At 41.2% G+C, this 18,976-nt stretch overlaps 1 protein-coding gene across 2 annotated transcripts; it reads left to right on the top strand.

Moving 5' to 3' along the window:
• The first annotated feature begins 8,810 nt into the window (after positions 1–8,810).
• On the top strand, positions 8,811–18,318 carry PCDH18 (protocadherin 18). 2 transcript variants are annotated; one of them, XM_032109563.1, is made up of 4 exons: positions 8,811–11,294; positions 12,233–12,321; positions 12,450–12,613; positions 16,785–18,318. In XM_032109563.1, exons 1-4 carry the CDS (start codon positions 8,811–8,813, stop codon positions 17,453–17,455), a joined length of 3,408 nt encoding a protein of 1,135 aa, XP_031965454.1. In that variant the 3' UTR covers positions 17,456–18,318. The 2 variants fall into 2 exon arrangements, with proteins under 2 accessions (XP_031965454.1, XP_031965455.1); XM_032109564.1 differs by having other exon boundaries at positions 12,236–12,321; positions 16,785–17,455.
• Positions 18,319–18,976: the final 658 nt, after the last annotated feature.

The following is an 18,976-nucleotide window of genomic DNA, read 5'->3' on the forward strand; positions in this document are numbered from 1 at the left end:
GTAATTTGACATAATAGACTTTTCTTTCAGGATTCACATTTCCATGACAAAGCCTGGGGAACTGGGGCTGTTCTGCAAACAAGCATAGGCTCTGGACATCATCAGTGGGGGAGATGGCCTTGTCCCTCTTCTCCTCAGTGCTCCAGGCTGGCACAATTTCTGTACTGCCTGGAACTTGGGATTAAAACTGTGACAGTCATCATTTTGGAAAACTCATTAAAATGCTCCCATTTATTTCTTTTTAGCCCTGAGCGAAGCCAATGCCCATCTTAAGTTTTCTCTAACAAGACAGCAAGGGGGGAGGAAAATAAACCTCTAGTAATGATTTATGAAAACAATAACATTTCCTTGAGTTTTAAAAACATCTGAAAGCAAATGTCATGCCCCTGCCTCCTCTCCAGCTCTCTGTGATGTTTTCCATTCTCCTGTGTTACAAAGACTAGTAAAGGCTGCGTCTCAGGAAAGATGTGTTGTGGTAGAAGTATTTCTGCTTTAATCTAATATTCTCTAGCAAGGTCACAAATCACTAGCTATGTAACATCTGAAAACTACAAGATTATTGCAGATTCAGACCTTGAAGCCTTTCTGTTTTCTTTGTTCGTAGACAGAAATCCTTGACGTATATCCAGGCAATAGATTGGTTTGAAATCTCTCCCTCTTCCTCCTTCCCCTCCTCGCTGCTTTTAGCCACGTGATTTATTTGAAAAATGTGTGACTTTTCTAATCTTCCATTTATGGGCTAAGGATTTTTTGTAGCAATAAAAGGACATAAGGCCAGCAAGGAGGAATTACGCAGCTTCTATTATAAGGAAATGTAAAATAATTGCAGTTTTATGTGGGGTGAGGACACTTAGAGGAATGTGAAGCCTTTATCTGCAGATGTGAGTTAACATTTTGTTTAGACTGTGGCTGCCAGAGGACAGTGTGAATAAACAGAAGGTCCTACTTTCCATAAGGAGCAAAAATACTACTTTTTAGTCTTGTTTCCAAATTAACTCAAAGGTGGGAAATGGACTTTTTCTGCATATCTTTAAAAAAAAAAAGAAAAAAAAGAGTTTGTCAGAACTTAGCAAGTGGTTGGGAATATAGAAGGGCAATAGTGACGTTATTACACACAATACTCCTGAATCACATTAAACGGTTATGAGCTACTTACAGAAAGCATACATTAGCACAGATCCATAGAATGTGGTTTTCAGGAATGAAGTAACCTACACAGAAGGGAAAAGAGCAACTACTATGAATAATGAAAGTTTATCACCAGTGCTGTCTACAAGGCTGTTGATTTTAGGCTGTTTGTAGCTATTATCTCAATTTGCTCTTCCTTCCCTGAGTGTTCCTCTGTGTGATTTGTTTTCACAGCCCCCTGCCCAGACTCAGAGGCAGAGGAACCCACAGGTTCAGATGAATGATAATGAGCATTGTCAGGGAGGCAAGAAAATTGAGTCCTTGCTCTGGCTGCCTGGCCAAGAGCTGCAGGAGCTAATTGTGTCAATGGTAATGAGACCAAGCAGGCAGCAGATGCTCACGTGCCTTTACAATCCAAATCCCACCAACAAATTCCTCCCACAGAAACTTTGAGGGATGTCTTGGCACCCTGGAGATAGTGATAGACCCAGTCTCAGCCACATGCCACCTGCTAGAGCCATTGTTAAAAAAAGGAGGGAAAAAAAACGCCTATTGATAACAAAGTTGTTTGCTGTCTCTTGCAATGACTTTATGGCACTAGTTTTATCATACTGCAGCTATTGAACAAAAAAAAAAAGGAACATCTGATTCTTTATAGAGAAACATTTTCATTGAGCACTGTTAACCACTTACTTGGGAAGCCAGATGTTCGGTATATGTTACATATTCTGCTGAAAAAGCATGCCTGCCTTTTTCCCGTTACAGCTCCCACTGTGTCTGCTTCCTACAGCAGGTTTAAATTTTCACGTGTTTTCTCATTACACTGGAGCAGGGAGCATGTTTTCCTCTTTTTTTCCCCAGAAAAATCAAGAAGAAAAAAAATGCAGATACCCATGTGGAGTACTGTATAAATATTTACTGCAAAATAAAATAGACAACATATTTGTTCCTTATTCACAAAGCAGGCTGGGTAGTGGATTGTACCTGAGGTTTTGAAGTGAGAATGGCTTCTATGGGTTCCTTATAGACAATCCTTTTTAATGCAAGCTTCCTAAATTCTGCAGTAGAGAGAGGTTTAGATCCTTCCAGGAAATATTTGCCCAACAGCAGATGTTTCTGGAGAAATCTGATGAAATGTCCTTTCTTGCCGCAAAACGTTGTGTCCAGCTTTGCAGTCCTGTGGGGCTCACTCTCTTCAAGACATTTTTAACTAACTCTGAAGCTGATCAAAACCTTTCTGGGCATTGGGTTGGTTCCCCGTCAGCCTCGGCATCAAAATCATAAAATCATTAAGGTTGGAAAGGGCCTCTAAGACCATCAAGTCCACCCATCAATCTAAAGCTGGCAGCTCCACTAGCACCATATCTGCAAAGAAGGCAAAAGCATCTTAAAAACTCTGGAGTTACCTCTGGCTCTACCATGGCTGCACATGGCTGAACTCTGGCTGTGCTGAAAATGATTGACCTGTTTCCTTCTTGAGAGACCCCAGCATCCTTGGAGCATGTTAGTCACTAGCAGCTGCTGGAAGTAGGTAAATGAGTGGATCTGGATTATTTGGCTTAGGCTGTCAGTGGAAGATTGAACACGTGCTTTTTCTGGTAAAAAGACACTGGAAACACCAATTATGCTCCTTTTTTAAACTCCCAGGGGTAACGGAGGATGTTACAGTTCCATTAAAAGCTTGGGTTGAGCCAGTAATTTGACAGACTATGTATTGCAGCCCTGACTAAATTCACATCTACACCAAACTTCAAATGTTTTATTTTACAGAAACCCCACTCCTGCAAGGAAAAGTATCTCAAATGCAGCTGCTTCTTTCTGCTCTTTATAAAGAGTGGCCTTCAAAGTATCATCACATCTTAGATAGTGTGTTGCAGGGTACAAGAACAACACATTTGTCAAAGCAGAGTAGCAGCAGTTTAAGACAAATTTACTCATGTAAAGTATTTCAAACTCCAGTGCATGTGGTGTATGAGTTTGCTAACATCTGGAATAAAACCAGATGTTGTAAATCCAGTGCCAGTACACCACCTTGTAGGACTGATTACCATACCTTGGGCTGAGAGCACAGATCTTGCTGGTGCTTTCCCTGTGGGGATGAAAGAGGTCCGAGGTTTCTGTCTGCAGTAGTGACCACCTCAGCCCCATGGTGGCTGCACCACTCAGGGACAGGAGGTGGAAGAGCACCTTTGTTCACAACAGGACCTACAGCTGGGTGTGGGTGGCTTTGTGAGAAAGTGGAACAGGGCCACACAACATTATATTTGCTGGCTTAGGTGCAGTGGGAAAGAAATGTGTTACAATCCTGACTGGTGCCTCTTCTCCCAAACATACATATGCTCAAACCCTCTTTTGGCTGAAGCATATGTATTGCTCTTAAAGGCAGTTTTGGGTAAACAGCTATCAATTAGAGACATTTTACTTCATACTTTACAAGGCAATAACTAAACAAAATGACAAATGCATTAAAATGATCAAACAATGGAATTTCCATTGTATACTGTGCCATATTAACTATTCCTCAAAAAAATTCAAAAGTGTCCACTGATGTATTACAGGCATTTGTTTATAACAGAGATCAAGTAAACTGTAAGACATGCATATTTCTCTTTTTCACCTGGTAAATCTTTGAGAGATAAAAGTTTTATTGGTGCAGAAAGAGACTTAATATCTAGGTACTTACCATGCATGGAACGTATATGGGTTTAACTCATGATTTATATACACAATGCTGCATTGCAAAACTGCCTTGGAAATTTACTCATGTGGCAGAAAACATGATCCCCTGCCCTTTGCTACAATGATTGATGATAAAGTAAAACCTAATTTTAAACTCACTTTTCAAAAAACTTTCTCTCCCATCACCAGGTGTATAGATTTTGGTATTTTGATGTATTTTAATGACCCATCCGATCTTTTTTCCAAGCAAGTTGAAAAAGTGAAAATTACAGGTCAGGGCTCTGACCTAAATTTCTCTGTTTATTCCTTCTTCTGAATCCTGGTCTTTTGTTCCAGGGCTTTGACTGGCTATTTGTTGGGGCAGGAAAATACTTTTTCCTGGTACAGCTATTACCTTTACCAAAAGTCTTCTGGACGTCTCTGAGGTAACAGAGTGGCTTGAGACAGCTTGTGGTGGACACTGCACAGAAGGGGCAGTACTCTGATGGGAACAGATACTGTTGAGCTAGGGTATCTTCAGCAGGAAGTACTAAAAGGCTTAATATACATGTACATAGTTAAGATACAGATTTTGTGGAGGTCAGGATTGATAACATCATGTGGACTTTTCGCTTTTCTGATTTTTCTGCCAGGATTCCTGACCTCATTTTTGACTGCCTTTTCATGTGAACTAGGTAACTGATGTCTGAGATACACTGTTTAATATTCCACAGATCAAAAAATGTGCTCTGTCTAACGTATTTGGTCTTAACTAAGAAGACTGTGATGCAGAGGCCATATTTTTGATAGTCCAATAGTCTTTTCTACCTTTAGTATCTCTTAAAGTAAGTCAGCCTCTGATGTCCCTCAGTTCTGAAAAGAACATCAGGTATAAACATGACTGATGGGATAGTAGATTGGACAAATACAGCATTAATTTGTAATGAGTTCTGTAATATGGTTGTCTATGCAAAAAAATGGACTGAAATGTCAGCTTCCTTCCACCCACTCCAAAGAACACTATCATATTGACCTTTGATTAGCTTTTTGGGCCCAAAAGTGAGTATAAAATGGCAACACTCATTTGCCTACAAGGATACTCCTCACTCAATCTGTACTCATGCTGCAATAGATGGAAATATTAGTTTTACTTTGGGAAAGAAGCTTGTTGAAGAGGGATGGAGGAAGAGAAAGGGAGAGAGAAAGAAAGAAGCAGAAGGAGAGAAGCAAGATGGAGAGATGAATCCTCCTTGGTTTTGTCGTTCATTGTGATGGAAATGTTCTTTTAAAATACACTACTGACTTAGGAAGACTTGTCTTTGACATTCATTGCACAGGTGTCAAATCAAATTTTATCTTGCAATGTCTTGTGCACTGGAGCAAAGCTCATGTGACATTTTGTAACATAATGCAACATAAGGTAATAAATCATAGTGAAGTGAATAAAACCTCATTTTTTGTGTATGTGTCTTGAGGAGAGGAAAGAACTAAATGGCACAGTTCTAATTTTATGGTGCTTCTATCATTGTTATGAAAATATTTTTTTTCCTCTCCTCTCCTTGCTGAGGGACTATTTATCAAAATAGTTCTTCAAAGTAAAATTCTTTTTCACCTAATTTTTGCATATGTATTGTGCATCTAGTGGGTCGCAAACTTTTAGAAGAAAATATAGGCTTGAGAGCTCAGTAAAACTCCTCCGAGTAACAAGACAGACTTTAAAGTGTATCGATCCCAGAAATAAACCTCCTTTCAGCTAAGTGAAAAATAATTAATCTGTTGTGCAGCTGTGGTTTCTGAAGCAGTACTGTAGGAAAATGAAAGTGCAATTCAGAGTGAGTTTGTTTTTCTTAGGTACATCAGTGAAGAATTGGAGTGCAAGTTTTGGGAAGAACTTTGTGGTGAATAGGTCTGTCTTAGGTGGGAATAACCGAGATTAGTCTCCAGGAGGCCAGCAGCACTCCGCTCATGTGCCTAACTGCACTCACAATACCACGCTCACTAAGAAGCATCTGCTGCCTGCATGTGGGGACTCTGCCTTTCCTTTGTGAGGGAAGTCTGTTATGTCAAAGGTGGACTGGAGTTTAAGAGACTTTCAGACAAAACTCTTTTGCTGGATGTTGGAGATACCGGCCTTGGGATTGCTGTGATTGCTCCTAAGCACCCTAGAGAAGCATCACTTTTAGAAGGGCTATATGCTTAAATATTGCTCCATCTAAGCAAACAATCTCAAGATGTGTTCCTCCTCACTTGCAGCTTGTCAAATGAAAAAATAAAGAAAGAAAATTGAATTTTTTTCCTTACTTTAGTTCAGAATTCAGGTAAGGATTACTGTGCATTGACATTTTATCATCATTTTAAGTGCAAGTTGTCAGTTGCAAGACATTGTGAACTTAAGTGATAATATGACATATAATATGACTGGTGAAGTTGTAAAATAAAAAATAAATTCAAAAAGGGAAAAAAAGAAAAGAGGTGCTGTAATTCCTGTCTGTAGGTATCCGGCTCTCTATTAATATAGAGTGTGCCTCTGAGAAAAACTGATGTGACAAAGTAGAATTACTATTTGGAAAGTGATAAAAATTGCATAAAGCAAGTTCTGCATATATAAGTGTACTAAACAGTTCCTTGGAAAAACATGTTATCATTTAAAAGTATACACAATAGTTTTAAAGCAGTGGAATTCTTTTTACTATGAATTATTCATCTCCTGTACTCATCATGTAAAGGGTTGGTGACTTTTTTTATCAACAAAATACTTTTTATTGACACTAAGAACAGCATTTAATTGAACCTCTTTCCCCAATTATCGTCAGAAAAGAGCTTACACTTGCGCTTTGGAAAAATGTTTTAGGAAGATTTATCAGAGCTGCAAAAAAAGCTGTCCATGAACTAATGGAATTATGGTTCTCTCTCCACCAGAACCTAGAATGGTCACTAATTCCTTTCTTTGCTCTTTTGGTGTTTGCAAAGGGGTTCACTAAAGCCTGAATTGATATAATTATTGGCTTGGATTGTTAGAGATTTAGGCCAGATGGCTATGGGTTTCTAAAGTCCCAGTTGCTTGTGTTAGCTTTTCTAGTTTGCCTATAGGGTTTGGGGATCAGCAATTTGAAAGGGCTGCAAACTTGTAAAACAGTATTATTCATGGGGGCAGAATGTTCATCAGCGTGACCCAGTACTAAATACATTCATTATGGGCATTTCTATTCTGCACAATTTGCCACACGGTGCTAGTTTGTGGAAGAAAAAAAGAAGAGACAATGGCTTATAAAATGCTTTTGAATGCTTAAAAAGAAGGAGAGTTCACACTGAGCCTCCTCTGCTTTCTTTTTCAGCAAAAACCTTCTTAGTGACTTTGGCTGAGCTCTGCTGAGAGTAAGTAAATTGGGCGAATAAGAGATTTGCTCTTTACATTTTTGAATATGCCGTGGGGGGAACATAAGAGAGGGAGAAGAGCAATAAAAGAGTGATGTATTCTTATGGACAATGCTAATAAAAAAATGGACAAAGATAGCAGAAAAACAAAGAGAAACACAGCAAGCCTGTGAATAAAATGATAAAAGCATGTGTAAAAAGGAAGTAGAAGTCACGTAAATAGATAATTTGAAATGAGAAGAATGCATCAGCTTCCATGTCCTGAACGCAGCCTGAAGCTTATGCACGGATCTGTAACATTTCTGGTGTGCACAAAATACATGCTCGACTCAGACATAAGATTGTATTTTTGTGTGCAAATGTGTGGGAGTGTAAATAGTTTTCCGCAACATCAGAGAGGGGAGGAATTTGTCATTTTCTAAACAATCTGTCTTGTGGCTTCCTTTCCTTTAAAACACTTGGCATGTAGAATGTATGCTTAGCACAGACTGTCACGGTGGAGCATGAAGTGCTGTTTCAAATAGGATGAAAAAGATCATTTGAAGTAGCACTGGAACAGCAAATAAAAAAGCTCAAAGACAATTGCACACACGAGCACACAGAGGAATGGGGCTCAGGCAGAGGCAGCTGCGCTGAGGGCAGAGATGCTGCAAGATGCAGCCGGGGAAGGACCGGAGAGTGCAAAATGTTCCTAACTTGGGAAGAAAGAGGACGGGTTTCGTGGAGTGGAGGTGCTCTCGCTGGGCTCCGGACAGGAGCACATATATTGGGAACATGCCGGTTATAGGTAAACAGCCAGCAAGAAGACGCTCTTGCGGCACGGATAGCAAGACGTCACCCCCAGCTCTTTTACTAAGCAAACCCACTTAAAAGCTCCCAGCGAGTTAAACAAGCGGGAACCTAAAAGTATGTAAATAAGGAGCGCGATCGCATTTCTCGTGGCAGGAAGGGGAGGAATTAAAATCACAAAACCCCTCTTGAAACTGCCATGAAAATTCGGAGGGTAGGGAGGAGAGACGTTGACTTAAAGTTGCCCATTAGTCATTTGTGCCCCCCAACTCCCATCCTTGGCGGAGAGCGGGTGCTGGCCGAGAGGACGCCCCGCTTGCCCCCAGTCCCGCCCCGGCGCTCCTGGTCCCCCCGCCCCGGCGCGCCGTGCTGCGGGCCCCCTCCCATCCCCTCCCATCCCCGGCTGATTGGCTGCACTGGGCTCAGCACAGGCCGGGCAAAAGCTTTGTCTGGGGACTTGGTGTGAAATTGCGGGGGATTTTAGGCTGGAGCCAGCGAGGGAGAGCGTTCAGTCCGGCGGCGAGTGCGGAGAGGGAGGGGACGACGGGCTGCAGCTCCATCCCGCCAGCTCCCGGCGGTCCCTGGATGCTAACGGCGGGAGAGTAGCACGCTGCCCCGGAACACCTCAACCTGGAAGAGGAGCGCTGAGTCAAATGAGAAAGCGTGGATTGCTTACAGATTGTATCTGGATGTCCCGGCACGGTGTGTATAAAAATAGCAAAAAGTTCTCTGATCTGTAAGTTATTAATACTTGGCTTGCTAGAAAAGGCGTTTTCAAGTTGGAAAGGTTCTGATGTGCTCTGGGTTTAAGGTACCGAAGGAAGGCAAAATAATTGCTTTTTAATTGCAAAAACTTACAAATGTATCGAATCGGCAGTAAAATGCACTTTCTATTCATTTTTGCACTGATCATAATATCTTGCAATAATGCTGTGCTGGGCAAGAATTTGAAATACAGGATTTATGAGGAGCAGAAGGTTGGATCAGTAATTGCAAGACTATCGGAGGATGTTGCTGATGTTTTATTAAAAATGCCTAACCCTTCCTCAGTTCGGTTTCGAGCCATGCAGAGGGGAAATTCTCCCTTGCTTGTAGTCCGTGAGGATAATGGAGAAATCAGCATAGGAGCTAAAATTGATCGGGAACAACTGTGCCAGAAAAACTTAAACTGCTCCATAGAGTTTGATGTGATCACTCTGCCCACTGAACATCTGCAGCTTTTCCATGTTGAAGTTGAAGTGCTGGATATTAATGACAACTCTCCGCAGTTTTCCAGAGCTCTTATCCCTATTGAGATATCAGAGAGTGCAGCTGTAGGAACTCGGATTCCTTTGGATGGTGCTTTTGATCCAGATGTGGGAGACAACTCCCTTCACACTTACTCCCTTTCTGCAAATGATTTTTTTAACATTGATGTGAGAACCAGGACTGATGGTGCTAAGTATGCAGACCTGATCGTGGTTAGAGAGCTGGACCGTGAGTTGAAGTCGAGTTATGAACTCCAACTCACTGCCTCTGACAAAGGAGTGCCTCAGAGATCTGGGTCATCCCTACTGAAAATCAGCATTTCTGATTCCAATGACAACAGCCCTGTGTTTGAGCAGCAGTCGTATATTATCCAGCTCTTGGAAAACTCTCCCATTGGGACTTTGCTCATAGACCTCAATGCTACTGATCCAGATGAGGGCGCCAATGGGAAGGTCATGTACTCCTTTAGCAGTCATGTGTCTGCCAAAATTACAGAAACTTTTAGGATAGACCCAGAAAAAGGTCACCTGACCCTGCTGAAGCAAGTGGACTATGAAGTAACCAAATCTTACGAAATTGATGCTCAAGCTCAGGATATGGGGCCAAATTCTATTCCAGCTCACTGCAAAATTATAATTAAAGTTGTGGATGTGAATGACAACAAGCCAGAAATTAACTTAAATCTGATGTCCACAGAGAGAGAAGAGGTAGCTTACATTTCTGAAGGGTCACCCCTGGACACCTTTGTTGCCCTGGTCAGAGTGCAAGACAAAGACTCTGGTGTGAATGGAGAGATCATTTGTAAGCTCCACGGGCATGGCCACTTTAAACTTCAAAAGACTTACGAAAATAACTATTTAATCTTGACTAATGCCACTCTAGATAGGGAAAAGAGATCTGAATACAGTTTGACTGTAATAGCAGAGGACAAGGGAACGCCAAGTCTCTCCACAGTGAAACACTTTACTGTCCAAATCAGTGATGAAAATGACAACCCACCCCGCTTCCAAACAAACAGATACGAAGTTGTTATCTTGGAAAATAACTCTCCAGGAGCGTACATCACATCAGTCACAGCCACAGACCCAGATCTAGGCGACAATGGGCAGGTGACATACACTATTTTGGAGAACTCTGTTTTGGGAAGTTCTATAACCACCTATGTGACCATTGATCCCTCCAACGGGGCGATCTATGCCCTGCGGACCTTTGATCATGAAGAAGTAAATCAAATTGCCTTCGTGGTCCAAGCTAGGGATGGAGGGAGCCAGCAGCTTGTTAGCAACACCACGGTTGTACTCACCATCATTGATGAAAATGATAATGCTCCTGTCATCGTGGGGCCAGCGCTGCACAACAGCACAGCAGAAATCTCAATCCCTAAAGATGCTGAAATTGGCTTTCTTGTCACCAGGATAAGGGCTACAGACAGAGACTCTGGTATGAACTCTGAACTCAGCTGCTCCATAGCAACTGACAAGGAAAACAGCATCTTTGTGATGGATCCCCAAACTTGTGACATCTCTATCAATGTGAGTGTTGGATCAGTTCCAGCAAAACAATGGGAGGTTTTAGTAATAGTCCAGGATAAAGGCAGCCCTCAGCTTAGTACTAAAGCTCTTCTGAAATGTACCATTTTGGAGCATGTTTATTCATTTTCAAGCACCGAAGCAACTTTGGTAAGCCAACCCTCCCTGGACATCTCCATGATAACGATTATATCCTTAGGATCAATATGTGCTGTGTTGTTGGTTATTATGGTTGTCTTTGCTACGAGGTGCAATCGAGAGAAAAAGGACACCAGGTCTTACAACTGTCGTGTGGCTGAATCAACCTACCAGCACCATCCAAAACGTCCCTCCAGGCAGATCCACAAAGGGGACATAACACTGGTGCCAACGGTTAATGGCACTCTACCCATCAGATCTCACCACAGAGCTTCGCCGTCATCGTCCCCGGCCCTGGAGAGGGGTCAAATGAGCAGCCGGCAGAGCCACCACAGCCACCAATCACTGAACAGCCTGGTGACCATCTCCTCGAATCACGTGCCCGAAAATTTCTCCCTCGAGCTCACCCATGCTACACCGGCTGTTGAGGTAAGGCCCAGACCTTGTTTTTGCACAGCCATTTATGCAGGCACTCATTTGGGAGCATACACATACCCCTGCATGCAATCTGTGAGAGCAAGAGACAGTCAGGTCTATGCTTCATGGGAATGTGTTGTGGATTTCTCTTCAATGTCATAGCTTTTCAGTTTTAGTCCAATATCAACAGAGTCCATTACCCTGGGGAACAGGGTTAAATCTATTGTTAATTGCATTATTCCTTGGTTCTTCTTTGTAAAGTCAAAACAATGGAGTGGAACATAGTGCTCTGCACTGGTTAACTGTTCACTCTTTCTTCCTTGCCTGCCCTCTCCCTCTGTACAGCTCCATCTGAGAAAGAGTGCCTGAGTATTTATATTCAGGAACAATCCAGGAAACTCTTTTATTAATGGGGGTGAAGAACTAAAAGGTTCTGACACAGTTTGAGTACAGCTGTTGTAAAATATGATCACTGTGTCTCAAACTTTGAGACTCCCTGTCTCAGTTTTTACTGGAAATGCTGGGTCATGGCTTAAATAAATAAAATCTGTGTCCTGGTAACTCTTTACATGTAAAGCAAGGCCATTTTGTTTTCAATAAGGATCCTGGAATGATAAAGGCTTGATTCTAATATATTAAACCAAAACAAAACTCTACCTCTGTTTAAGTGCTTGTTTTACTTGTTAAGGAATTAATTATTATGAGTTAAGAAGCTAATGAACAGCAGTGAACTTCCTTATTGTACAGAGTCTTCAGATGTTTCCCGTGTCAGACACTACACCACCAAATAGTCTGTTGTACTGCATTATATATGTGCAGGAATTTGATTTAATTAAATCTTAAAGGAGAAAAAATAAACCACAAACAAACCTGAGAATCAAATTAGTGGTTTTAAAGCTAGGAGCTTGAGCTTTTATTTCAAGGAATCAGTCTTTTCACCTTTTCTTTAGCAGGTTTCTCAGCTTCTCTCCATGCTTCACCAGGGCCAGTATCAACCAAGGCCAAGTTTTCGAGGCAACAAGTATTCCAGAAGCTATAGGTAAGAATCCAGACTGTTCTGCTACATATGAATGTACACAGATCAGAAAATACAGACATGTATTTTTAAACAAAAAGTGGACTATAACATACTTGACATAATATAGTTCTCCACAATTCTCTTTACAGATATGCCCTGCAAGATATGGATAAATTCAGCTTGAAAGACAGTGGCCGGGGTGATAGTGAAGCTGGAGACAGTGATTATGATTTGGGGAGAGAGTCTCCAATTGACAGACTTCTTGGGGAAGGATTCAGTGACCTTTTCCTTACAGATGGGAGAATTCCTGCAGGTAAGAGCACAATGGAAGCTGAGCAGTTTATTTACAGTACTGCCTGGCTGTCACTTTGATAAAACTACTACTGAGAAAGCAAAAACTCTTTAGCTTTCAAGTCCTGTGTTTCCTTCCTTTTTCACTCTGCTTCATGATAAATACTGAGTTGAAGCCTTGACATGTCTACTAAAATGAAACTTCAGATAAAATTGCAAATCTACCCAGAGCAATGCCTACTTTTTTTGTTACTCACATCTTGAGCTGGCTCCAGATTCCTCCTAAAAGTATGATCTGCTCCAAGTTCTTAGACTTTTAGTGACTGGGTGGATGTTTTTGCAAAGCCAGGCAGTTGTGGTTTGTTAAAAATACAGTGAACTATAATTTGGGAGATAAGTTTTCCACAGTGGATTTGATCCATATGATACAAACTTTTACCATTTAGAAATTGAGGGTGAAAGTGGACTGGAAATATGGATGGAAAAGAAAGAAAAGTGTTCTTCCCACTGAAAAATGAACTTGAGCGGCAAGGGAAGGATCTAAATATGTCCCAGATTTTAAATCTTGCAACCCTAATTTCTGGAAGAAAGAGCTTAAGAGGTACAGTTCAGGGGCAGAGGGCCGAAAAGAAAATAAATTAGAAAAGGGTGAGTGGCAGTAGGATAAACACACATATACATATTCATGTGTATGAAGTATTGCTTTTAAATTTATGCCCAAATAAAAGTTAAATAAAAGGTCATGGGAATTCATGCTTAGTATAGATAGAAGAATTCTGTGATTACTTTAATAATTATACAGGTTGTATATTTTGTTGTAATAATTATCTGGTTGTACCCTGGATCTTGTTCTTACTTGAGATCATACTTAGTTTTCTCTGTATAACCAGAGGGCCAGATAATTTCAGTAGGATTCACTGAACCAAGTTTATAAATTAAACAAGTTTAGTAAAGTAATTTTATATGTGGAGGCCCTTTGCTTTGGGGGGTGGTGCAGCACATGGCCCTCCTAAAGTGACCCCCATGTATTAACCAGGGCTGTTACACTAGGCAAGACAGAATGCCAAAAGTTCAAATTGTTTTTCTTATACATTTTAATTTTAAAATTTTCTGTGCATATTTTGCTCCAGTTTAGGTCTTGTATCACATACCCAGCTATTCACCTACCTCCTCAAATGTGCTCAAAACTGGAGGCCTTGAAGGGTTACTCTGTTTTCAGAATCTTTAACCTAAATCTGGAGTCCTAATATATTTTTATCCTCATCCTCCCTAACTCCTACTAGTTATTCCTCTGCCAGCTAGGATGAGACATGTCTCATTCTCTCCTATGCTTTAGCAAGGAGGCAGGGAGGGATCTCCTGGAGCTCTCTGTTGCCTGGGGAACTTCAAGTGCAATGGTGTTTGCACTGGCATCCAGCCCTGCTGCTGCGAGGGAAGAGCGATCCCTTTACAGTGGGCAGCTGGGGGCTGCCAGCAGACAGGAATGGTTGTCCTCTTAGCTGGCTGAAATGCCCATGACCCATTTTCAGTTCTTACAATTCCTTCTCTAAACAGTAAGCCAAAGGATAGGATTTCCAAAAATGCCAGGCTAATTACATTCAAAGTAAGGGAAACTCCTCTCAGTGTGGAACCTGGTTGAGCTATCAAGATTGGTATTTAATCTTACCCGGATGTCCATTTACTGCTATGCATGGCCTTAATCCTTCAGATAAGTCTGTTGAACCCGTTCAAATGAGACCTGAATTGATCTACAACCTCAGTATAAGAAAAGGAAAAGATAACTTCCTGAAGCTTTCCTGTTCTCCATTTCGAAAGGTTTCTGCATTGTCAGTCTGGACACAGGCAAAAATGCTGTGGGAAGGCCCTTTCAGTTTGTCTGTTTAAGGTGGAACAAGAAAGGAATGGAGCCAGTCTCTCAAAAATCCACAAATTACATGATCAGAAAGTTCAATAACTGTCCTTGAAAAACTTGTTTATTTTTCTTTTTAAATCTTAACCAACAAGCATTATATTCGGGGGGGGGGGGGGGGGGGGGGGGGGGGGAGGCGGGGGGGAGGGAACGGGGAGGAGGGGAAGGAAAAAAGGAGAAAGAAAAAGCTGTTGTGCATCTGGACATTTTTAATTTTATATCTGATTTAAGGACAGATTGTGTCACCATTCAGTTACTTCAGAGTATCTTTTGATTTTGTGTTCAGGAACATCAGAATTTATTATTTTAAACCAAAACCATTCCTGAGAACAGAAGTTAGAAAACTGATGCTGAGACAAACTTTGCTGCTAATAAAATGCTAGACCACTGAAAGTATCAAATTAATTTAAAGGAGTCTTAAAGGAGTTTTCTTATTTAGAAGTGTAATCCTCACCTTCTGGGATGACTTGAGAACTGGTCACGGATCACTTAGATGTCTTTTGACACTTCTAACTCTTGGGCATTTTCTGTAAAACATCATACATGGGAACAAACACTTGCAGGCATTTCAGTCACTTGTATCAAAACTTGAGCCACTGACATATTCTAGTTTGCTTTGTCTGTTTGAAACTTCCTGGATCAGCAGTTATTTTGCAATAGATTGTGCAATATCCAGGCTGCTGTCTGAGCTTGTAATCTTGAAGAAATTCATACTGTTGCATGCATGACACAGAGAAAGTTTATGCTCACAGGAATGGAAAGGCCATTAGGAAAGCAAACAATATGATAGGCTGTGTAAAGTGCAAAAATAAATAGTGCTGACAGTATGAAAGCACTATTATAAATCACTGGTACATCCTAAATTGAAATACTCTGTTCAATTCTGCTTACACCACTACAAAAATATTTTTTGATAAACAGAGTGGATCCAGAGCCAGATGGGAAGTGTATTGAGGGAGCAAGGAAAACTTCCAGGTCATGACTGCAAACATTTCTTATGTTGTCAGTATATACTGAGAAAGAACATGAAACTCTATTCTGTGTGGGGTAATCTAACCATTAAGTGATTAGGGCAGGAGTTTCTAATGGTCAAAATATGCATAATGTAAAGAGTCTGTAATTTCTGAAAGTTGTCTTTTGAAGTTGGTAACTCAAACCCGTTAGGGCCCCAGCAGCACGCAGATCTTCTCCAGCAGATCTGGCAGGCACATAGACACCCAGCCTGAGGCGAGGATTTGTGTCCTACAATCAGTTCCCTTTGGAGTGGAAAATTTAGTGTCTCTCCTGGCACATCCCTCTCTGCCGGTCTGTCAAATTGGGCTTCTCATGTCTCTGCTCCCAGGAACCATTCTCAGACCTCTTAGAATGTTTGCAGAAAACTCTTGCAGTGCCCCTTGGTGGGCCAGTGTGGATAAGTGTACCTCTCAGGGCTCCAGTCATTTGCCCCATCTTATTGCTTCTACCTGAGAGATATCAATAAACCAAGAAGCTGAGAGAGCAGGTCTGTTATCTTCTGCTCTTCAGAAGCCCTCATGAATGACCTCAATTCCCATCCAGTGGGTTCGAGCCCTCCTTGTGCCAAAGCCTGAGCCAGCATGGGCCAGTAATCTGAGCTACAGAGCTGCAAGTACACCTGAGAGTATAAATCCAGTATAAGCACCAGAGTCACACAGACTGGGAATTAGACCCAAGGTATTCTGATAGTGGATTAAGATTTAACTGATTTATTTAAAAAGGTAATATGGCAGTAGATCATCTGGAGTTCTACATACACGTCAGAACAAAGGAGTTTAATGGAAAAGGAGATCCCTCTGCATGTTATTATTCTTTGTTCTTTATTTCCCCTGTCCATTTATTCCCACTTTATTGCTCTGAATTGCCTCACTAGTTGCATGTGGAAGACTTGTCTAAAACTCGAGTGCTTGGAGGTAGAAATTTCTTCCTTTTATTTTATATTTTTTAATGAGTTAGAACTGTACAAAGGGCTTGTATGGCTTCAAGCCACAAGTGCTTGTTTTTCCATCTGGGATTTACATGTTTATCTTCAGCCTTAGGTAAGAGATTGCATTACTGTCTTACATTAACTGCATTGGTTGTTCTTGTTCTTGGCAATGGAGGTACCAGACCATTTGTATTTGCCACCTTCCTGCACACAGAAGGTGAAACCGAACACCAGATTTGAACATCCTTGGGGAAGTTCAGTCCTGGTGTCAGGAGTCCATGTGAGTGCAGGTGCTGTGTGCAGCAGGAGGGGATGCTCACTCTCCTCATGTCTCTCTTGCAGCGATGCGGCTGTGCACAGAGGAGTGCAGGGTCCTGGGCCACTCTGACCAGTGCTGGATGCCACCGCTGCCCTCTCCCTCCTCTGACTACAGAAGCAACATGTTCATCCCTGGGGAGGAGTTCCAGTCACCCCAGCAGTACCTGCATCAGCAGCATCATCAGGGCCTCGAGGAGGATGCCCAGGCAGCTGAGGCTGGTGAGAAGAAAAAGAGTTTTTCAACATTTGGGAAGGACTGCCAGAGCGAGGAGGAATCAGGGGACACCTGCACCTCCTCCCTCCTCTCCGAAATGAGCAGCGTCTTCCAGCGCCTGCTGCCTACCTCGTTGGACGCCTACACGGAGTGCAATGAGATGGATCGCTCCAACTCGTTGGAGCGCAGAAAGGGACATTTGCCAGCCAAGACTGTAAATTATCCACCAGGGGTGGCAGCCTGGGCAGCCAGCACACATTTCCAAAACCCTGCCAACAATGGGCCCACTCTGGGGACTCACTCGGGAGTGCAGCCTTCGTCCAAATGGCTGCCAGCCATGGAGGAGATCCCGGAGAACTACGAAGAAGATGATTTTGACAACGTGCTCAACCACCTCAGCGATGGCAAACATGAACTCATGGATGCCAGTGAGCTGGTGGCAGAAATTAACAAGCTGCTGCAAGATGTCCGGCAGAACTAATTGTTTCAAGCGCCTATTTTTCCATATTTATGGAAAACTGGAAGGGAAAAAAAAAAAAGAATAAAAAATAGACTGAGAAGATCTGGCATTGCCAACTAGTTGCATTTATCATAAATGTGTCTGTGTATGTTGAATATTAAAATACTGTATTTTCATATGTACACAATGCAAGTGTGATTATCTGTATTTTAAAAATACATTTGTACCTTATATTTATGTGTAATTTAACAAATAAATTTTATTTTTTTACACCCAAAGCAAGCATGTTTTCCTAAATGTATATAGATGGTACCACCCTTGTCAAACCTAGAGCATTCTTGCCACACAGGCATGTTAAAAAAAAAAAAAAAAAGGAGGGCTATTGTTTTCCCTTATTATTTCTTTCAAATGTTTCAAATACAAATTCAAAACACTGAAAAAGTTATGCAAATGTTAGTTTCAGTAAATGATCCAACACCTTGTTGCAATGTTTTATTCTTATAATAAAGAATTGTAACTCCTATGAAACCTAAAATGTCCCTTTTTATTTTGATGCTTTTGGTCTATAGAATCATTTTCTCATTTAATTAATGGATTATTGCAGGCTGAGGTGTTCCTGTCTTTGGCACGTAACTGTTTCCCCAGTGAGGAAATCATGGAGTTCTGTGCTGGGTCTTCCACTATAATTTCTGCAAAAAAAAGTTAATTTTGTTGTGCTGTTGTTACACTGCAAAGCCAGTTGAAGTCAGTGGTGTATACAATAAAATCAGCTTTTCTGACCTCAAGCTGAATTCTGAATTTATGTAAATACAAAAATTGCAATGAACTGCTTTATCCTTGTAAATGACACCAAAATAAAAGGAATGTTACATCTTCAAGAAAAACAGCTATATTTTGCATCTGCAAAGCAGCTATATTTTTATATTAGCTATATTCTCTGTTTTAAGTGTGCCTGTCTTCTGTTTGCAAAGTAGTACAGAAATGCTTGAACTTCCTAGAAAAGAGCGAACCTACAGGTGCATTCACTCTGACTGCATCCCATCCTTCCGTAGTGGGGCTTCTCCCTGTCTTGAAGCTCAGTGAAAAATCATTTAGATTGTGCTGCCATTGCCACAGTGGGGCAATGTAACTAATATTGCTCAGATAAATGTCAATGTGGTCCTTTTAGTTCCTTTTTTCAAAACTGTTTTTCGTTAGCCTGGCATACACAAGGAGATCTTTGTAGTAGTAAACAAATGGATTTTACAGTTGAGAAACATGGGTGCGTTTTGAACCCCCAGTTCTCATTTCAGGAGTATTAAGAGATGGCCATAAAAACTTGTATTTTGGGCATTTTATGCAGATGCATATTTTATAGGATATGTATTTTTTGCCAGAACTGTGAAAAACTGTTGGAATAATCCAAGTCAACCTGGGTTTAAAACCAATGCATTTGTTCTGGAGAATTGCACTTGTAAAGTATATTATAAAATAATTTTTTTATGTTAGATACAAAAATTCCTGATTAATGTTACCCCAAAAAAGCAAGAATTTTGTTGCATG

The sequence above is a fragment of the Corvus moneduloides genome, chromosome 5, assembly GCF_009650955.1.
Source record: "Corvus moneduloides isolate bCorMon1 chromosome 5, bCorMon1.pri, whole genome shotgun sequence".
Taxonomy (NCBI): Eukaryota; Metazoa; Chordata; class Aves; order Passeriformes; family Corvidae; genus Corvus; species Corvus moneduloides.

Excerpts from the sequence above, each read along its gene's own strand:
- PCDH18 (XM_032109563.1), top strand. The coding sequence starts at position 8,811 with ATGTATCGAATCGGCAGTAAAATGCACTTTCTATTCATTTTTGCACTG. Across the intron at positions 11,295-12,232 it reads ATGCTACACCGGCTGTTGAG|CAGGTTTCTCAGCTTCTCTC; the intron begins GTAAGGCCCAGA and ends CCTTTTCTTTAG. Across the intron at positions 12,614-16,784 it reads AGATGGGAGAATTCCTGCAG|CGATGCGGCTGTGCACAGAG; the intron begins GTAAGAGCACAA and ends TCTCTCTTGCAG.